This window comes from Urocampus carinirostris, chromosome 16 (assembly GCF_059441175.1).
Source record: "Urocampus carinirostris isolate Australia breed hairy pipefish chromosome 16, RoL_Ucar_1.0, whole genome shotgun sequence".
Lineage (NCBI taxonomy): Eukaryota > Metazoa > Chordata > Actinopteri > Syngnathiformes > Syngnathidae > Urocampus > Urocampus carinirostris.
In genome coordinates, this window is record NC_142364.1 from 26,743,871 (window position 1) to 26,765,164 (window position 21,294).

At 39.1% G+C, this 21,294-nt stretch overlaps 1 protein-coding gene across 2 annotated transcripts; it reads right to left on the bottom strand.

Annotated features, from left to right (window-relative positions):
• Nucleotides 1-1,822: 1,822 nt before the first annotated feature.
• Nucleotides 1,823-20,427, bottom strand: dgcr2 (DiGeorge syndrome critical region gene 2). 2 transcript variants are annotated; one of them, XM_088355731.1, is made up of 11 exons: nucleotides 19,974-20,427; nucleotides 15,316-15,348; nucleotides 10,371-10,493; nucleotides 9,132-9,218; nucleotides 8,844-9,054; nucleotides 7,540-7,616; nucleotides 6,623-6,799; nucleotides 6,343-6,546; nucleotides 5,610-5,762; nucleotides 4,405-4,641; nucleotides 1,823-3,769 (listed from the first exon to the last, which is right to left on the bottom strand). In XM_088355731.1, exons 1-11 carry the CDS (start codon nucleotides 20,053-20,055, stop codon nucleotides 3,534-3,536), a joined length of 1,620 nt encoding a protein of 539 aa, XP_088211857.1. In that variant the 5' UTR covers nucleotides 20,056-20,427; the 3' UTR covers nucleotides 1,823-3,533. The 2 variants fall into 2 exon arrangements, with proteins under 2 accessions (XP_088211857.1, XP_088211858.1); XM_088355732.1 differs by lacking the exon at nucleotides 15,316-15,348.
• Nucleotides 20,428-21,294: the final 867 nt, after the last annotated feature.

Sequence of the window (21,294 nt, forward strand, 5' to 3'; positions counted from 1 at the left end):
TATAATTTTTTCTTTTTTTAGAAATTATGATGATGAAAAAGTCCAGACAAAAAGAAGTGCCAACAACCAAACATTTTATCCATTCAATTTCAGGAACTTCGTCGTCTTTGTCGCCATCTACTTGTCAGTTTAAGAAATGCTGTCTATAACTTCCGGGAATTAAACTTATTTTCGTTTTATAAACATACGACATACGAGTCAATTTATATACATTTTTCTCGTATTGTATACGATTTTGGTCACTTCAAAGTGCACGCCGTATAAAAAATATGTACGGGAAAAATTTAAATTGTAAAATAGAAGGCTACGTACAATAAACATCACTGAATTTATTGCATGTGGGGAAGAAGTCAAGTCATGTTTATTTGTGTAGCCCTCATTTTTTATTTGGTACAAAAAAATATCATTTGTTTTCTACATTAGTAATCTCAAACATGCAGTCCGGGGGCCATTTATAAAAGGTACAAAATGCTGCAGCGAGGCTTTTAACCAAGGCAATAAAGTTTGATCACATTACCCCGATTTTAGCTAACCCGCTGTTAGCTTAAGACGTGATTTTAAGGTTTTATTGGTATCATACAAAGTCATGCATGGACTGGCTCCCTCATATCTTTCAGATTTAATTTCCACCCATGTTCTGGTCCGGAGCCTTCGCTCTGAAAATGCTGGTCTACTCGTGATCCCAAGAGCCAAGAAGAGATCTGAGCCAAGAGAAAGGTTCCAGAGCATTCTCTATTTGGGCCCCAGTGCTGTGGAATGTTCTGCCCTCGATCTGCAACCTCAGTGGAACTGTTTAAATCTAGGCTTAAAACACGCTTATATTCTATAGCTTATGAATCACCTATGTTTCATGTTGACAATATCTGTGTATTGTTTGTTATTGCAACATCCATTGCAGCCTGGTCATCCTGGAAGGGGGATTACCTCATTTGCGGCCCTTTCCCAAGGTTTCTTCATTTACCTCATGTTGAGGTTTTTGAGCTTTTCCTTGCCCTCGTGTAGGTTTTAGATCAGGGTATAATGTAATAATAGTCTGTGGTTTGCAATAATCTGTGCAGCCCTTTGAGACTCTGTGATTAAGGGCTAAACAAATAAACATGACTTGACTTCTTACTCGTTCCATTACGAGCAATCAAATAAAGCTGCATTTTTACTGTATTGAAGCCAAACACTAAATATAAAAAAAATGGTGATTCAAACGGCAATGCATATCAACAAGGCGATATATTTGATAATCGACATTAAATTTAATAAAAATGCCCAAACTGGCCAAAGTTATTATAGCGGGTGAAAACCTTTGCTTACCATTTGTCACGGTTGCCAATTAACCCCGCCCGTTTGGTGCCAGCTGCGGCTCGTTGACTGATTGGCTTCCCTCCTATTTAAGCTCAGTGCTCTCACTCACCCCTTCCCAGTCCATAAACAAACCTCTGCACTCGCAAGACGTGTGTTTTAACTCTGTCCGGTATTGTTCCCGTCTTGTCTGATATCTGTCTCCAGTCACCTATATCTGTTATCAATCCCGTCAGTCCCGTATCGACACTATCTGTCCGGTATCAGCTCATGTAACTAGTATCGATCTCGTTGGTCTCTGGCTTCCTGTTGTTCCACGCCAGACTTCCTTCTTCTTCCGCCCGGTGATCGCCAAATCACTGGCGTTTGTGTTCATGTGCATGACTGCCCCATTTCCGTAAAATAAAGCATGCGTGGGAAACATTACGCATCTGGGTCCTCCTCCTGTTCCAGTTCTTGACACCATTAAGATTTTATTCTTTTTAAGATCACTTCTTGGTACATTTTAATTCAATGAGAAACTCAAGCCTTCCTGCACGGTGTGTCATTTATTTGGCATTTGATTGGATGTACATCTAGTAGCGAAAAACATAAACCCCTTCTATACAAACAACATTGCTCCATTTCAAGGCTACCAAATAATCAAATCAAAATACATTATAGTAAATGAAAAAAATGGCTGAGGGGAATCAAAAAGGGGAATACCTTACATCCAGAAACTATTGTTTTATGATTAAGGAAACCCTTTCCCAGCATGCACGCAAAACAATGTAAGCAACACACCTGAGAAAAGGACATTTGACAACAAAATTGAAATACAAATATATTCACCAAATACGAATTTGCGGCCACAAAGTTTCATTGAGTATTGTGTGTTTCCACCATTTTGTGTCTGGGGTGTTTTATATTCATTCATACACGCGCACAAGACTTAAATGAACAAAAATAACATGCACTGCAGATCACCTCAAAAAGAAAACACATGCGCTCCACTGAGGGATTGTCAACGGCCTCAACCGAAATTACTGTGCTGCAAAATTCAAAGGTGAAACCAGACGAAAGAATGAGGGTCATTTCTAAATATGAGAGTTGAACTTTTCATTTGCATTGAGCTTTGAGATTCCTTTTTCTATTTGCAGTATTCTTTTAAGATACACGCAATTCAACTTCCAACTTGCAGAAAAACCGAAAGCTAATATTGTTGGTATACAATTGTGAAGGGAAAAAAATGTAACCGTCACAATAATATTTAGAAAAATGCAGGTATTCTAAAACAATCTTAAATTTTACGAGAAGAAATCTGCAAGATGGGGAGGCAAAAAGAAATGGCATGCACCCAAAACATTTTTAAAGTCACCATTTTACATTTCATCTTGTAATGAAGAATTAAGTCCAGTGACAATTGTTTGGAATTTCTTTACTGTGGGTTGCACATACGATTTCTAAAATAGGATTTTGATCTTAACTCTAGTAAGAAAAGATAAACATTTTAAGTGAAAGTTTTGTTACAGGGGACTTACATTTAAGGATTTTTTTACCTAGAAAAAAAGTCAAGTTGCAGTATGGTCCGTTGTGTTTTACTTCAGATGTATGTGACTTGTCTCAAATTATGATGTAAAAAAGAAACTAGTCCGATAAAGTTGGAGTATTGGAAAAATCAGTTTTCCATTCTTAAACAATTTTTTTCAAATACATTTAGAACGAGGCAAAAACAAGTCCTATTGTAACAAAATTCTCTAGAAAGAATACTCACATTGTGTTTCGTAAAATAAAATCTTATTCCCCCCCAAACCAAGGGTGAAAATATTCTGCAACTGTAATTATTTGTTTTCGGATAAAAAAAGTTCATATTTGACCAGAATCAAATTGATGATTTTACATAGAAGATAAGCACATCACCAAAACAGATGAAAAGCAGAGATGATTGTCAATCCAAAAGTTTCCTTGAGGAAAAGGGTGGCCGGGGATTTTTGCGTCGATGGATTGGAAGGAATTAGTTTCTTTTTGTCATGGGTTCAATTTCTGTCCACATCAACCTTCTCATTCATGAGTCGAAAAATCACAAAAAAAGCATGAAACACATTTACCGTGTTGTACAGTTCATACAGAGTTGAGTTGAGACAGGAGCGTGACGGCAAGAGCTCAAAGTACATGTTCCTTTGACCCGAGGAGCTCAAAAGGGACTCTTCAGTAAAAATGCAGCCTAAATTGAGTCTTCTCTAAACCCAGTCTTGTCTGTCTTAGACGGCCGTGCTGAGGGAGGACGGTGAGGCGCAATCGGATGGCGTGTCGGCGCCCAAGGGAAGCGGGCCATCTGTAGTCGGGGTGTCTGGACCCACCAGAAGGGTGCTGCTATCCACAGAGTCCTCCCGGGTCTGGGAGACCGGCACTGGACTTGGGCCGGCAGGGGCTTGCTGGAGTCCATCCACTGTGTCGGTCACGTGCTGGGCTGGCATCATTGGCATGCCGCCGTGTCCTGTGGGAAAGACAGAGAGTATTTGAGGGCATTCCCCATAGCTCCATCTTAAGCCCATTCATTCCAAACATCTTTTATCATTGGTCAATTCTCAAAACTAGCCACATGGAGCTTAAAATAAGCATTCTTTTTTTCATCGTTCTTGGGACTGGCGTTTGGACTATTACCTAACAACAGGGTAGACTGCTGGAAGTGTGAATTTCCCTACGGGGATGAATAAAGTATCTATCTATCTATCTATCCATCTATCTTACTTTCACCAGTTTAATCAACATGAACAAATCGAGAGAAAAAAAAAAAGCAGTGAGGACAAGTACGGACTTGCCTCTCCAGCACCCCCCCCCCAACACCCATTCCTCCTACCGAATGTGTTCCACCTCAAACAGCCTGGATAAAAGATAAAACGCGAAAATAAATAAAGCATAATGGCTCTTTGAACTCTTAAGAGAAAATATTAAACGTTCTACTTGTTTAAGGACGCCTAAAAAGATTGCACTTTGGATTTAAGTTGCCCCCTTAAGGCTAATACTTTAAGACCCCATGTAAAAATGCATGAACAACAACTGTGAGTCTATGAATGTGACTTGTGATTAAGGGCTATACAAATAAAAATAACTTGAAAAGACTTGTCTTACTAAGATCCACATAGAGAAGGCTGTCCGGGTTGATAGTGGCCTCATATGGAGGTGGGGGGTCGTCAGGGTGCTGGAGGTCGGGGTACTTGTAGGCAACGTAGGGTGGTGGCGGTTCCTGGAAGTGGAAGGCACCGCCCTCGCCGTCGTCGGAAAGATGCAAGGGTGTGAGTCCAGTACCAAAAGCGTCAGGGCCGTAGTCGAAGCCTGGGACCCGCCTTCCCAGGTTAAACGGATGCACTGAGATTGGCCGAGACAATGTGACAAGTAGAGAAAGTTAAAAAAAGAGCCATAGAGAGACATCAACAGAAGGAGAGTGACATAAACACACAGCCCAGGAGGGAGTTGGACAAATGAAGACACAAAAAGAAAGATAGAGACACATACAAAGAGAAGTAGAGGGAGATGGACAGGAGAGGAGATAGAGGGACATAGAGATATATACACAGAATAAGAAAGATGGACAGATTGCCCAACAAAGAGACAGAAAATACCCAGAGTCAAGGATAGAGAAACACAGACAAGAAGGTAAAGAGAAATAGACAGGAGAGGGAGAGGGGGACATATGGAAGGGGGATGTAGACAGAATGATAGACGGATAGACCAAGAAAGAAAGAGACAAATGGAGATAGAAAGAGGGAAGAAGAGCACGTGATGGACAAAGACAAAGAGAGAGTTATACAGAGTAAAATGAGAGAGCAAGCCAGAGATAGACAGACCGACAGACAGACACACAGTGACAGTCAGAAAGGATGAGAGAAAGTGGAACACGCAGACAGACAGAGATAGAAAAGTAGAAAGAGACGAATAAATAGAGTGAGATGGAGGGATAGTAGGAGGCACACAAAAAAACGAGCAAATTAGAGAGAGCGATACAGAGAGAGGCAGAGATGCGCCACAAAAACAATGAACATTGTAGTGAATACGTTTTTTTGCAGTAATATAACTGTATACGTAACCGTTGGTTTTGGGTTTTACAATTTTTTAGTTTGGAACTCTCTAAAAGCCTTCTACGGCACACAAAACATCATTTTTACACCAGCATTAGGCTTGTGTATTTTGTTAATTGTACAAATTTCATGAAATGTCAATTCCTTCAGTTTTTAGTGTGAATGAGACATCACCCCTTATAAACAGGTTTCTAAATTTAATCAGAATCAATTTGGACTGGCCCTATGCGAAAGATGCATGCGTGCTGTAGAGCTCACAGTTTCCTCCGATGAGTGTTTCGATGCGCTCGCGCCGTCGCTGTCGAAGGCGATGCACCATGAAGAGCAGCAGAGAGAGGATGAGGAAGGAAGAGATGCAGCTGACGATCAGACGCATTCCGCTGGCCATCGAATCAAACAGGCTGTTCCCATCTGAGAATAAATAGGTAGTGCTATAACACATACTCAGTACAACTCACTTTGAGTTCAATTTTATTCCACATATCAAAACATTCACAAAAATTGGGTTTTATCATCTAAAGAATTGAGTGCTAGAGAATTTCTTCTCCCGCCCCCCTTGCTTTCATTGCAAGTGCTTGTGTCATTGATGTTCTATATTCTTTCGTTTGATTCAATTTTCTTTGTCATGCAAATAAAATGTCGTCTGTTAGAATCAAACCTTGTGCATTATTTATTTGTGTGTCTATATTATTTTCCTATTGGACGGATCAATTATTATCCATATCAATGAACTGCAAAATCAATAATTGTAGAATACAATACATGCAGAGAATTACTTCCTTCATGATAAATGCTAGACACAACGTATGGCTATTTTGAACCAATTTGTGTGGGAAACCATTAACACCACCTGCTTGCCGATTCGGTAACTTCCGATTTGGTTTCTATACTAAATAAATATCATTTAAAGCAATTTTCTCTACAACATTTAGATTATATTTGAACTCAACACCTTCGTCTCAAGTGTAGTAAATACAAGTTGCTTTGGTACCTGGGTCGAGGCACGTGAACTTGCAGCACTCTTTTGGGTCCTTGCGAAAGTGCTGGCACCCCTGTGGTCTCTCGCAAAGGGCAGCCACGCACATTTCCGGTTCACCGTCATGACACGTGCAGCTCAGGCAAGGGTCATCGCCTTTGGGTGTGAAGTAATAGCCCTCCCCTACTACATTGTCCTTGATGTCCACGCACGTTTGCCCTGTGCCACAGAAAAAGGCAAGTGATTGTCTTTTGGGGCTCATGTGTGAAAATAATATTTTGTGCAGAGGACGTACTCCGTTTGCAAAGGAAGGGGAACTCTTTATAGCAATTTTCAGCGTGCCAGCTGTGCAGGCCACGCTCGTTCATGCTTTTGAGCTGGAAACGTTGCAGCTGGGCACAGAAAACGTTGTCCTGGTTGGCTCTTCCCAAGTCGGGAAGGCCATCGGGAGGAAGAAACACTTGCATCGGACCTGCATAAAGAAAAAAAGAATAAAAAACATATATATGATATATACTGCAGTGTGAGATTTTTCCCAAAGTGGAGGAGTTCATGTATCTCGTGGTTTCTCTCCCACAATTCTCCATTTCCCTCTCTTTGTTCAGTTAAGAATATAGTTGAATAAACTAGAAACAAAGCCCTAGATAATAAAGAAATGCGAAGACGGAATATGTCTATAACCAAATTGACGATCTGGAGCATTATTAAGATTACAGAGGCCATTAAAGCAACAAATTATTCTTAGAGCAGAACAATCCTCTCAAGTGGAGGTTTTCAAATGAGTTCCCTCCCCCCTCTGCATCCACCCACAAACTCTACTGTACCACCTCAAGTCATGACACACCAGAGGTAAATATCATACAATTTCATTCTTTTGTTATACGTATATTTAGAATGTTATGTAGTCATATACATGTATATTAGACATAAGTAGCTCTTATTCTGTATTTTACCCAAGATTCCAGGATGTTTTAAATGGATAAGTTTATTTTTATGGGTTTCTATCCCCCCGCCATATGGCAATTTTTACCAACCACCCCTAACTCAGAACGGGTTAATGTTGTAGCCCAGGGGTCTACTGTATTTATAAAAAAAAATTATGACAATACTTTTTATCAGTTCAGCCCCATAAATACTGGATACGTGGCATAAATGTATTTCCTATAAGTCATATTCATTCACACATTTCAAAATAATGACTTTTGCCATTACCGTTATAAATCACCTCCCAGTGGCCTTCAGCAGAGTGGTTTTGGTTGGTAATCACATACTGGTAGCCCACCCAAAACCTGGAGAAAAAAAAAAACAAAATAGAAAAATTAGTATCTCATTGACGTTTATTCGATTTGATTTTTGAGCATATGGGAATCCAAAGTCAGAGACTCTCTACAGCAGGGGTCTCAAATGTAGTGCCTGCAGACACCAGGTAGCTCTAAGAGCCCCTGAGGAGCCCTTGGACAGGTTCTGAAAATAGCTCACCGGCAATAGGTAATGGTGATTTTCTATGAAATTTGATTTCTAACTTCCATCTTTCACACAACCAGTGTTTAAAAACAATGTTTTTGTGGTTGACTGTGTATATTTTAACCCAACCTCAAATCATTACAACCTGTACAAGAACATGATAATAACATTGCTATATAGTAAATGAAGTTGCTATTTTAGATATGCATTTCAAAGTAGTAGCCCTTCGCTCTAATCAGTAACAAAAAAGGAGCGCTCAGGTTCAAAACGGTTGGTGACAAGTGATCTTAAGAACGGTACCTGTAAGCAATTAAAAAGCAAGTATAGTAATCCCTTACTGAATAGCCGTTGACTTATCATGGTTGCACTACTCGGTAGATTTTTATCCTGCATTGTGCTCTGCATTCTGATTAGCTTAACAGTCGCCTCGCCCCTTTTCTGCATGTGTCTGCCTGTATGCCAAATACGTTGCGGTCCGAGTTGTACAAGAAGTAAACAAGATTGACTGATCTAAATTACGTAAACCCATATCTTTTACAATTTTAAGTTTCTCTAAATGCCAGAGAGTCAACAAAATGCTCGGGACCGACGAAAGCACCAAAATGCAGCGGATGATGCTTTCTATCCCCAACAGAGTTAAACCTCGGACCTGCTAAACTTTCTCTGGAGCCGCATGCAGCTTTTTGGCGCTCCCTGGCACTTTTTAAAAATGTTTGATGATGGAAAAAAGTATGCTTTATTTAGGAACACAAACTAGACACATTCATAACATTTTCCAATGATGAGTTTCCTTTGTTATAGCACTTATATAAGGCCTTTATTTTTTGTGTGGCACCAGACATATTTTTAATTAATTGTTTCTCGTTTTGGTCCAATATGGCCTTTTCAACATTTTGGTTTGCCAGCCCCCTGGTTTAAGTACTGCCCTCGATGGCTTCGGTTTAATATTGCACTAGTTTACAAATATCCTATATTTCAAGAACTCTGTTTTCTCTTGTTTATCTTTCTTGTTTTGGCTCATATCCAAAGGAATAACCTAGGCCACAACTTACTTCCCCTGGTCTTTGAGCTCGCACACTTGGTCGCTAAAGTCCACCTCGATCTTGAGGATGAACTGCAGCTCTTCATCGGTGACGAAAGTGGCGAGAGAGCCGTCCACCTTCTGGCACATGTCGGCTGCCTGCCAGTAGTTCTCTTTTCGCAAGTACACTTTATAGCAGCTGGCCGTCTTCTCGTAGTGGTGCCAACCGCTCGGACATTTTTCTTGTGGCATATAAGTTGGGATGTAAATAAGAGCACTTTGTTTTTGTTTTTTTTGACAAAAGGATGTGGACACTCACTGTTGAAACGCACAGGTTGAGCTACGCCGATGACGTCCTCCACCTGGTCGTACCCTTGGCCAAAACGAAACCGTTCTTCTTTAATTGCTGCAAATGTAATACCCGAAAATATATTTAAAAATCATATATCAATGAGGAAAGTATGACAGTAGGGCTGCAAGTAACGACTATTTTAAGAGTCGACAAGTCACCGACTATAGAAACGATTAGTCGAATAATTGAATAATTACTCATTTTTTCTTGAATTTAGCAAGTTCATTTAGTTATGTGAAAAACGAGAAACACAAGAAAAAATGGGTACAATAAAAAATATATCGCTGTACTGGTAGCCCACCCAAAACCTGGAGATTCGTACAAAAATTCAATAAAAATGTAAAACCTCAAACAAATTAGGTGCAGTGCACAGTCATTAGAGACATAAATCTAGGAATAAACATCTGTACATTTTTAAGTGACAGAAAAATAAAACGAGTATTAAAATAAAGTAAGAACAGTCAATTAAATACATGTACATGTTGTGAAATACATTCAGTGGTGAAATGCAAAGTCTGTAACTAAAACTAAATTCTCAACAGTTTGAAATCAAACGTTTTTAACAGACGTTTGTCGTTTTTAACATTTTAACAACTGACGTCTGTTCTTCAGACTGCAAGCTTTTCATTTCAGATATGTTTTGTAGTGGAATATACAAGTACAAATTGTACAATGCATTTCATCAAAACAGTAGGAGCTTGAATGTGACTTGGGTTTAACCGAGGTGAGTCAAACAGACTCCATTCTGTTCGACTGTCCGAGGTGCTCTTTAAATGTTCGTGCGTCACAGAGCAACTGCCATGATATGCAAGGCCTGCTGTGCAAACTTCGCTAGTTGTTTTTATCCGCCGTACCCAGGCTAAAATGTTCCCAAACGTCTGAGTTTTTGGTACACGTACTTGATATTGACGCCGCCATTTCTGTATGTTTATGATAACACTCAAGACAGAGACGCCATTGCGCTTGAGCGACTCGAAGCAGATATTATAATCATGTAGATATGCCTCACTCTGTTGGAAAAACGTGTCTGGCGACAATAGTCGACAAGGGAATTCATTGTTGACTATTTCTATTTTTGATTTTTGCTAACAAGCTCGACTAATCGTTGCAACCCTATTCAAAACCATTGGCTTTAATTTCTAATGTGCTGTCACTTAAGGAGGTGAGAAGGTGGATTGGGGCGAAAAAAAAAAAGAAAATACTCACGGGGACAATCCATTTCGTCGCTGTGATCCTCGCACGCTGTCCAGCCATCACACTGCCAGGAAATGGGGATGCACTGCATCTTTCCACTGCGGCATGCGAACTGCCCGGGGCTGCAGCGCTGCTCTGGAACACACAATTCAGAAAACATGAGTACTTATTGAAATAAGGAAATACTGCAATCCATTTCAAGACCAATGGGATGTAAAATTAAATGTTATGTGCTGAAATGAAACCACAAAAGAAGAACATATTTAACAATATTGAGGCCATTTGTAGATAATGTTCGAAAATACCATAATATCAATTTAAAATACATCAAAGACATCGATTTTATTTTTGTATCCATTTTTGCATCATTGTAAAAGAATAACTAACCCAATATTAAATATTGGCCTTTAATAAGATTTTCACGAGTGTTGTAGAGAATGTATTCAGAGGAGGAATTAGCAAAGATCATTTTAGGATTACTAATTGGTTCTACCTTAAAACCTTGACAAATGCAAGAAAAAACAGAAAAGGATCGTCAACTTTGTTAATTTAGACAATTAGTCGCAGTCTGATATTGAAAACAATGGTTATTGTTGTGTTTTGGAGCCTAAGTGCCAACTTACTTCAACAAGGTATTGAATGAATTGCATTTTAAGAGTTGTACAACAATCCATTAAAAAGAATCTTTATACTGATGTCGTTGTATAGAATCCTGCGGTTATCATGCACTGAAATTCAAATAATCTTTCTTACCACCAGTAAACTTCATCATAGCAATGAGGCCAAACACTAATCGACAAATGGAAATATTTATGATCAACGTCCTCAATACTTACTGGTCAAAGATGCAAATCCATCTCCAAAAATCAAACAGTAGTAAATAGTTACACAATATATATATATATTTTTACTTTGCAGAAAATTACAGCAAAAATCCAATCAAGACCAATGACATCACACATTCGTTTCTGCCCTTTTACTCATTTAGATCAGACAATAATGGGAGGTTGTTTAAAAAAGGCACGTCGGTTTTTCAGCATTCCTATTAGGCGGTGAAGTAGTCCAGAATGTTGACTGACATTGTCAAAAGCTTCACCTCCATTCATTTCTTCATTTGTTTATTATTTCATTAGTTTATGCTAACACACCTTATAATCTCTGGACAATACAGAGTCATGGATAATTACACACATTTTGAGCTTGGATAAACGTACTGTGCTAATTTTTATGCTTATCGCCTAGTTTGTGGAAGAAACGTACATTCAAGGAAGTGAAAGGCGTCAAGAACAACCCCAAGCAAAGCGGATGTCAAAAGAGCCTTTTATTCTTTTCCACACACTGGCTACATTCAATGAGGTCCTGTGACAAATAAAAAAAGAAAAAGGGGAAAAAAAAGAAAGGAGGATCTTCCTGTAGGGTTCTCCCATCAGTTCCATGGTTTACCAGTCACAACACAAGTCCCTTTACACAACTCCCAGAAATATCCTTAGGGTGACACCATCCAATAAAAGAACTTAATTACTCCTGAACTAAGGTTTAAAGTGTCATTTAACAAAGACATATTTATGCTACAGCCCACCAATCTTTGTAAATACTTTTATAAAATGTATCGATTGACCCTAAACAAGCACGCAAGACAGTAAAAAATATACCGTACATCTATTTGAAAATTAAGGACTTATTTGGGAATTTTGTTGCTAAATATGATTGCACTAGTTTTCATTTCAGTATTGTTAAAATTGCTTTGGTCAGTCTCCAAGCACTTCCGAGGAAATATTTTTGCCAATTCATCCTGACATTCTTTTATGCTATGTTCAGACTGCAGGGAAATCCCATTTTCTGTACGGACATGACCTGTACAGACGGATTTTGTAAGATTTTGTACTGTGTGCACCTTATTCCAAGTACAAGACAGTACCGTAGTACTTCCTTCCTCCGCATGGCATTGTGAGAGGTCACCCAGCATCCACCCCAAAGAAGAAATCCGGCGTCTACTTCCTAGTTCGTGTGTGAACATTCTATACTGTATCTCCAGCGCACTATGAACTTTGAATTTTTTATTGTTTAGTATCTTGTGCATCCATTCAATATGGTTGGTGTAAAGTGTAAAGGAAAGGCGAGCCGTTTCTTTTGAAATGAAAGTGGAATAAGAAAGCTTGATGCCGTTGAGAAAATGTTGGGAACGCTTTTTTTCGAACACTTTTTACCACGGAGGAGGAAATCGCCTAACTGTTGAGGTCATCTTCCAAAAGTAAATTACACTTACCGTATTTTCCGCACTATAGGGCGCACCGTGTTATAGGGCGCACCCCCAAAAAATAGTTTTTGGTCCTATATCTTCCATAGATAAGGCGCACCGGATTATAAGGCGCTACAATGGGAACGTCGACAAAACAGTCAGATGATTCAGTCCAACTGATTACGCCCTTAACATTCCCAAAGCTTGCAAAAAAGCAAATACGTGTCGTAGACACGTGCGGATGCGGTGTCCGTACGATGTCACTTAAATGCGTCATTTCAAATATCATTCGGAAGGTTGAAGTCTTGGGATTCAAGAAATGCCAAACATTTCTATGTTTCTATTTTCGCTCACAACTTTACTGTGCATATGACAATAAACACTTGGAATTGAGTTTAATTCACTCAACTCATCACAGCAACATCAAGATAGTTCTAAAACAAGATACCGGGAAATATAAAGCCGCATAACTCACCCAAGTTCTCACGTTCAATAATGATACGCAATCATGGTCTTCTTACAACCGTGAGTGAAGTAAATCCAGGAGAGTAAAATATTTACAAATACAGACTAATGAAACATGTTTCTTTATGGCGTATTGTAGCAAGCTTGCTACGCCATTGCTAAACTCGGCCGATTGAAGGTTTTGTTTTGGGCATCTAGCCAATCCGAGGCTCCGAATAACTTAAGCCAATAGTGATCGATTCAAATGATGATTGACACATTGGTTAGCCAATGAAACGCCGGTATATAAAGCTACGCCATTGCTAAACTCGGCCGATTGAAGGGTTTGTTTTGGGCATCTAGCCAATCCGAGGCTCCGAATAACTTAAGCCAATAGTGATCGATTCAAATGATGATTGGCACATTGGTTAGCCAAAGAAACGCCGGTATATAAAGCTACGCCATTGCTAAACTCGGCCGATTGAAGGGTTTGTTTTGGGCATCTAGCCAATCCCAGGCTCCGAATAACTTTAGCCAATAGTGATCGATACAAATGATGATTGACACATTGGTTAGCCAATAAAACGCCGGTATATAAATCCCAGCATACACCGCGGACTACTCCTTGTTCGGGGTAAAATCAAGTCGGCGGCCGTTGAGTAAGTTGCGAGACCTTGCGAATTTAATATTGAGCCATATATAAGGCGCACTGTGTTATAAGGCGCATGGTCAGCTTTTGAAAAAAATTAAGACTTTTAGGTGCGCCTTATAGTGCGGAAAATACGGTAACTTTATTTATGTTTATAGAGGGGCAGCACGGCGGCGCAGTGGTTGTGCGGCACAGTTCATGTCATGGGAACCTGTCGTGGGTTCAAATCCAGCTCCAGACTTCCTGTGCGGAGTTTGTATGTTCTCCCTGTGCTTGTGTGGGTTTCCTCCGGGCACTCCGGTTTCCTCCCGCGTTCCAAAAACAGGCATTTCAGGCGAATTGGCCGGTCCAAATTGTCCCCAGATGTGAATGAGCGAATGAGTTGTCTGTCCCTGTTTGCCCTGAGATTGGCTGGCAACCGGTTCAGGGTGTCCCCTGCCCACTGCCTGGAGATGGCTGGGATGGGCTCCAGCCCCCCCCCCGCGACCCCAACGAGGATAAGCGGTACGGCTAATGAGATGAGATGTTTATAGAGCATATTATTTTATGAAATGTTTATTTTTTATAACTAAACAGGTTACTTATACAAGCCTTAAACATACTTAAATAAACCTTAAACGTACAAAATATAGCACTGATAGCACTGAAGCAACTTACGAACAAATTCAACTTACGAACGATTGTCTGGAACCTTTGGTAGAAAGTCGCCAAGAAACCCATTAAATGGAAGTTTATTAAACTATGTATTTTCAGTGTTGAGATACTTTTTGATGAAGAATCACAGAGCAAAAACGCCAGCAAACTACTTAAGAGTAATTTGATTGGGTGAGCAAGAGAGGTGTGCGCATCTGCGCACAGCGCAGGGAACTAACTCTCTCTCTCTCTCTCACTAAGTGCAGTCTGCGCCGAGAGTGAATACGACGATATCCTTATCGTTTTCTGTACTTTGTGACATTTTTACATAAGAACTTTGCTTGTTTTGAAACCATTATTTAGGACAAAAATTATGGTGAGCCTCAACACTCTTCTGTAACTGAGGGAAGGTGACAAGTTTTAAGTGTTTTGTTTATTTGGATAAGGGACACAGAATATGGTCTTACTATTTCACAGATTTGATCAAATGACACAATTTTGTCTAAAAACACGGTGTGGCTCAAAAAATGGTTTTAAATATTTTTGTTTTTATTGCTCTTTGGGTCAAAAAGATTTCCGACCCCTGTTGTAAAGTAACGATACAGTTTTGCTGCTTGATGATACGATTTGCAAAACTAAATAAAACAGTTAGTTGACACACCATAAACCAAAACATGGGCATTCTTTCTGTCTTTTACGCACTACTCCATTCTTCCTCATTTGCACTTACTCCAACTAGTCCGAGCATTGAAAGAACCACAAAAAGGTCTTGCAAAACAGCAAAACAAAGTTTCAACACAAGTATCTATTTGCAACTTTTAAGAGCCGTGTCACAGCGGGCTTGCGAAATTGAACTGCCCCGTGACAAGTAAAAAAAGCAATAATTGTACAGTAATGAATTGGGCAAATAGCTTGAGAGAACTAGTGTGTAAAACCTCATCTTAAAAGGCAAATGCTCACTACACCAATTCATGTTCTTGCTTATTTCTTACCTGACAATAATCTTGCCAGCGCTAGCCGGGCACCTGAAACAAATAGAAACATTTGAGTCAACTCACAATCAACTACCTAGGACTGACTAGTACTGTGTTATAAGGCTACACTCACACCTGACAGCCACAAATCTTTTCTGACAAGACCGAACCAAAACAATCATACTGGAGTGCAACTCATATTGGGACAATACAGGATTCGTTTCAACAGTTTATGTATAAGCTCCAATTTTTAGGTAATACTGAATGTTGTCCAAAATGCAACTGCTTCCCCAGAAGGCTACAGTGGAAACACCCTGTAGTTCGTGAATACGATGGAACGATTTTTAGTTTTTATGACAAAAAAGAAAAGAAAAGAAACTAAACAGCGTGACCATCGAGGTGAAGCTGGCATATGGAACAATCAATATCAGTTGAGCGCTGCATCAGGGAGTTGTGCGTATGCAAACACACACACACACAAACACACACACACCTAAACAAAGCAGAAGTTGCATTTATAAAATACAGTAATCCCTCGGTTATCGAAGTTAATGGGGACAAAAACCACCCGCGAAAAGTGAAAATCCGCGAAGTAGCGACGCCCCTTCAAAAATGCTAAAAAATTAATAAAATATATATATATTTTAAAATGATTTAATTTAGTTATTATTTTTTTTTAGACCCGCGAAGCTCTGAACCCGCGAACGTGGAACCGCAAAGTAGCGAAGCCCCTTCAAAAATGCTTTAAAAAAAAAAAAAAATATATATATATATATATATATATATATATATATATTATTATTATTATTCTTTTTAAATTATTTTATTTCATTATTATTTTTTAGACCCGCCAAGCTCTGAACCCGCGAACGTGGAACCGCGAAGTAGCGAGGTCCCACTGTAGTCTGCAAATAGCTGACAAAGTCTGTCAATGTCACATAAAAATGCTCATGCTTGTTTTGAAAATACCAGATTTTTTTTTTTTTACAAAAGATGATGTTAACAACTGTTGGTGTTTTTGTATCATTTAACAACAATGAAATGTAGTCAACTGTCACTATGGCAATTCCTACTTTACCAATAGATTTAATATTGTGGATGTTAAATACAGCAGACTCCTGGAATATCGCAACCCTTCCTTACGACATTTTCACTTTGCAGTGTGGAATAGGATGTTTTGGGCCCTCTCTTTAAGCCATTTTCCTCACTGCACAATATTAAAAAACAATTATTTTTTGTTTCCAAAACAAAAAACAATCAAACTTGGTTTTTCTACATATTTGAAGTTCCGGCTCCAAGATGCCTCTCTGCCATAGTTCGATTTCACATAAAATGCTTGTCTTCAACCCGTTTGCCTCACAGCATCTTAAAAATGCCGATGTGCAATGGCTGAATTACCTTCCACGATGATTTTCCCTTCCTTCAGAGATCTGTGAGTGCTTTATAAATACTTTGCGAACAATTCTGTACTTTTTGTACTGTATTCATTTGCTATGGGACCCAAGGCTTTTAGTGATTTTCAAGGGGGAATCTAAAACACGATAACCACGGAAAAGAAGCTTGTGATTATCAGGATACAAGGAACACACTAAAAAAGCTGTCCTCGCTAAGTTGCATGGCCGTAAACAATCGACAATTAGGACTATTATTAAAAACAAGGAGATTTAAGCATAGGAAATCTCCTGAGGCCATGGCAACCCATATACACTCACTACTTCACTTGATCAGCTCAAGTCACTTCATACCGAAGGTAAAGAAACTTCTCTTTTCTTTGCCATTTATATTTGTTTATAATAATATATCATCATATACACGAATGATACATATAGTTCTTACTATATACTATTGTGTAACTTTTATGTTTTTTCAGGGGTACCGGGGGTTTGGAAGGCATTACCATATAGGTTTCCATCCCCGGCTATACAGCAATTTCTCTTTGCAATCCCCACCTAAGAACGGATTAATGTTGTATCATGTCTATTGTTTATGCAGTTGTGTAAGCTAAAGCGCAGTTTCACATTTATGGTAAAATATTCTTTCATTTAGGCAATTCATTTAACATTTATTTGCAAACAGATAAAAGGTAATCGCTGTGAAATTGAAGAAATTGCACAAACTGATTCACAAAAAAAAAAATCCAATATGAATTTAGAAGAAAATACAAAGTGAAGCTCTTAAAAATCTTCTACATAATGCACTCACTAATTCAATTAGGTTAGGCCAACCCTGACTACAAAACCACTTTTGAGCTCATTGTGGAACCTAAAAGGCCAACAAACTCGAAGCATAGACTTGCCCCAAATTGCTTCTTGTCATTGTAACATTTTGGCCTATCAAGGAAGTCTTAAACTAGATTACAGCAACTGCAACCGCCATGCAGAACCTAGCACTACAACTGTGTATAAGAGTCAAATTGCAAAACATGGCTGTGCAGTTGCAAGGTGGCCTGACTTTTTGGAGTGCAACTGTGACCCACATTTAAGGTTAATGTCCATTGCAGTGCGGCAAATGTCAACCAAAATACACATAAGAGACATAATGGAATTGGGACCCATGTTGAAAAAAAGAGTACAAACAGTTTATGCAAACCAAACACTCACTCAAGTGCCAGAAAATCTTGACACAATGACAAAAACAAAGTGTATGCGGATTTAATAAATACAGTAGACTCCTGGTTTACAACAGCCCTAGCTTCAATATTTTTAGGTTACGATGTAAAGTACAACCTCTCCTTTTCTTTCTTATTGTTCTGTTCAGAAGTGTGTGACAAATTTTAATGTATTTAGCTATGGGTCCAAAGACTTGCTGTGATGGTAAAAGGAGAAACATGAGGATGATATCAATGGAAACTAAGCCTGAGATAATTAGGATATAAGAAGAAGACACAAGCATCCTTACCCTTGCAAGGAATATGGCCTTAACCAAATGCGATCATGACAATTATACGGAATACGGAGGTCATTTAAGCAATTAAGTCTTCTGAAGAACTCAATCTTTGTAAATGGAAGTTTGGAAATCAGTTTGAATCTGCCCCATTATAAACTCATTACCTTCGCAACACTGATGTGATTTTTTTCAGTCGACGTGCTAGTCACTTTAAAAAGAATGGGTCATTTGAAGCCATAATGCAGACTGTGACTTGTATTCGCATACAATAATACGCTGTTCTGAACACATGATTTAAAATCCTAAATCTTCCAATTCAAATTCCAAAACTTGGCAAGAAACCTCTATTTTGTATGCTTAACTAATGTGAAACCTTGATTAATTTGAAACCCTATCGTGATCATGAAACCTTTAACAATATAGATAAGCTCCAGCTTTTTCCCGTTTGCCCCTCTTCCTGCTGTTATATCACTTGTTTATCAAAGCTGTTGATTTTGTATTTATTGTAACCTTGTATATGATGAAAAGTGGAAAAAATAAAAATACCATTCAATTAATCAGTTTATGAAACCTTATTTACATGATCTTTGCTTTAAACAAAACCAGTCTTTTATAAGTTATTCGACAAACAATATATTAAATTTTGTTAACTTTCTATACCTGCAGTCAAACGTGTTTTGTAAAATTGGTTCAATTGATAATTTTCATTCTTTGTAAAAACGTTATAGCGGAAAAAACAAAGGTGATACAATTGGCAACGTGCATGTCATATATAAATACAATAAGTGTGTGTGTGTGCACGGGCGGAACGGCGGAGCAGTGGTTAGCGCATGTGCGGCACAGTTTTTAAGTCATGAATTCGAACCTTCCTGTGTGGAGATTGCATGTTTTCCCCATGCTTGCGTGGGTTTCCTCCGGGCACTCCGGTTTCCTCCCACATTCCAAAATTGTGCATGTCAGGTTAATTGGTCGGTTCAAATTGTCCCTAGGTGTGAATGAGCGAGTGAGTTGTCAGTCTCTGTGTGCCCTGTGACTGGCTGGCAACCAGTTCAGGGTGTCCCCTGCCCACTGCCCGAAGATAGCTGGGATGGGCTCCAGCACCCCCGCGACCCTACTAAGGATAAGCGGTGCAGATAATGGATGGATGAGTGTGTGTGTGTGTGCACTTGCATTTCAGGATTTTTAGTATCATTGGAGAGACCAGTAGTTATTTGTGGAACTGTTTTTGGCATCATGGTGTGAGACCCATTTTTAAGGTTAGGACACAATTTGAGTTAAGATTTGAGTTGGATTTTAAAAGTATGAACTTCTATTAGGCCATCATTTGCCTCTACTAAGATAGAAATACTAAGCAGTATGTCCATTTGTTTGTGAATCTTTGCAAAGTTTATCAACTGATTTTAATAAAATTGACGAGAATGTTACATATAATGTTAAACATACGTTGCAATCATTTATAGATGAGCGATAATAGTTTTTGCATAGTTGCATGTTGGAGTAAAATACAAGAAAACAAAATGCAGGTCATTTTCTGCAGCCAATTCTTTTCAGATCAAATTTTGATTTAAGCTAATTCTGTAGAGCTTACAGCAGTTAATTCATATACAAAATTACGACGTCGTGACATTACGAGCTTGAATGCTAGAGCCATTATAACAATGAATAGTTAAGAGAAATTGTGTGAGATAGGGGTTGGCGTTCTGCACTTGCCGACACACAACAACCCTCAACAGGGTATAGATATCAATCGAGCCCGCGGCTCAGGTAGGCCTCTATGCCTTTTCGCTTACCTTGCCGCGGCGGGTCCGTTAACGTGAGGACAAAGAGCAGAGAGAGGAGGACGAAACTGCCGCTGTCAGCCTTTGGCAACATCTATCCTCCATTCATAGTCCCTTTCTTTATGCAGAAATGTACACCGCAAACGGGGAGCGAGGAACGGGAATATGGAAGCTGCGGCTGCGCTAGTCGTCCGACCTCGTCCAGGTTTTACCCGCTAATTCAGCCGCCTCTTCGTTCGCCCATCTTGGTTGCACCGCACTCCAATAGTTGCAGGGCGACAAAAGTAATGTAAACAATCACCGAACATAGTCCTTCAAACTGGAGCGAGATAAGAGAAAGCAAGCATGTTTTTGTTTTGTTTTAGTTCGACCGCCCGTGCGCGTCGCACATTCGAGTCGATGTCCTCCCGTTTACTGCTCGTCAAGATGGCTGCCCATCCCCACCATAACAATCTCAAACACTCAACACAGGCAGGCCTAAGTTCCGCTAAACCCATAATACTCTTACGTTATTGACACACACATTAGAATGGAAGTTCAACTTTGTTGATTTTTTTTCTTTATCCGGTTAAAAAAAACCAATTCAACTTCATACCTGATTACCTAATTGCTCCCTTTATTAATGATTTGCAATTCCCCTTATTAGGCGATAATAAACCTCACAAACACAACGCAGCACCCATTTACTCACAACCAGACAGACCATTTTGAATTAAACAAAGATAATTTGTGTAAACACACCTATTTTAATTTAACATAAGTTGAAGCCAGTTTCAAGTTTTGAGACCTTGGGGGAACCCTGATTTTCAGAACCAGTCTGTGGGCTACCCAGGCAGTCTTAGGGGGCTTCATGGTTGTAGGGACCACTTTGGAGACCCTTACTCTCCACGATATTCCTTTTGAACATTGAAGTTAAAAAGTAAATGTGTCATTTTAATTTCATAATGCTTATCGGATTGTCAAATACTTGGAATACGAAACAAGATGATCATTTTGAATTATTAGAGAGATGTGTTGCATTACTGTGTAAATACACGAGTATTTTATAGTTGACATGTGACATTTGTCAAAGAAACAGATGCGACAGGTTTAGATGAACTATTTATATTTCTAAGACTAATTTGGACCTGCATGTATGGTCATGAAAGTCGGGTTTAAAAAATGTGAGCAGTTAAAGGAATATTTTACAAGTTAAAGCTCACTGCAATTTAATTTAAAAAAACACAAAAGGGAAAAAAGTAAGCCACAACTTAGACAAATGTTGAAATAAAAATACATTAATCCACCTGTGAGACAGAGTAACGCAATTACCAGTCTAATAGCAGTGCTTGGA

What these genes read in the sequence shown, in the direction of transcription:
- dgcr2 (XM_088355731.1), bottom strand. Translation starts at nt 20,055, where the DNA reads ATGTTGCCAAAGGCTGACAGCGGCAGTTTCGTCCTCCTCTCTCTGCTC. An exon ending in GCTGGCAAGATTATTGTCAG is followed by an intron (nt 10,494 to 15,315) that starts GTAAGAAATAAG and finishes TGTGTGTTCCAG; the next exon opens with AGCAGCGCTGCAGCCCCGGG. An exon ending in GTTCACGTGCCTCGACCCAG is followed by an intron (nt 5,763 to 6,342) that starts GTACCAAAGCAA and finishes ATTTATTCTCAG; the next exon opens with ATGGGAACAGCCTGTTTGAT.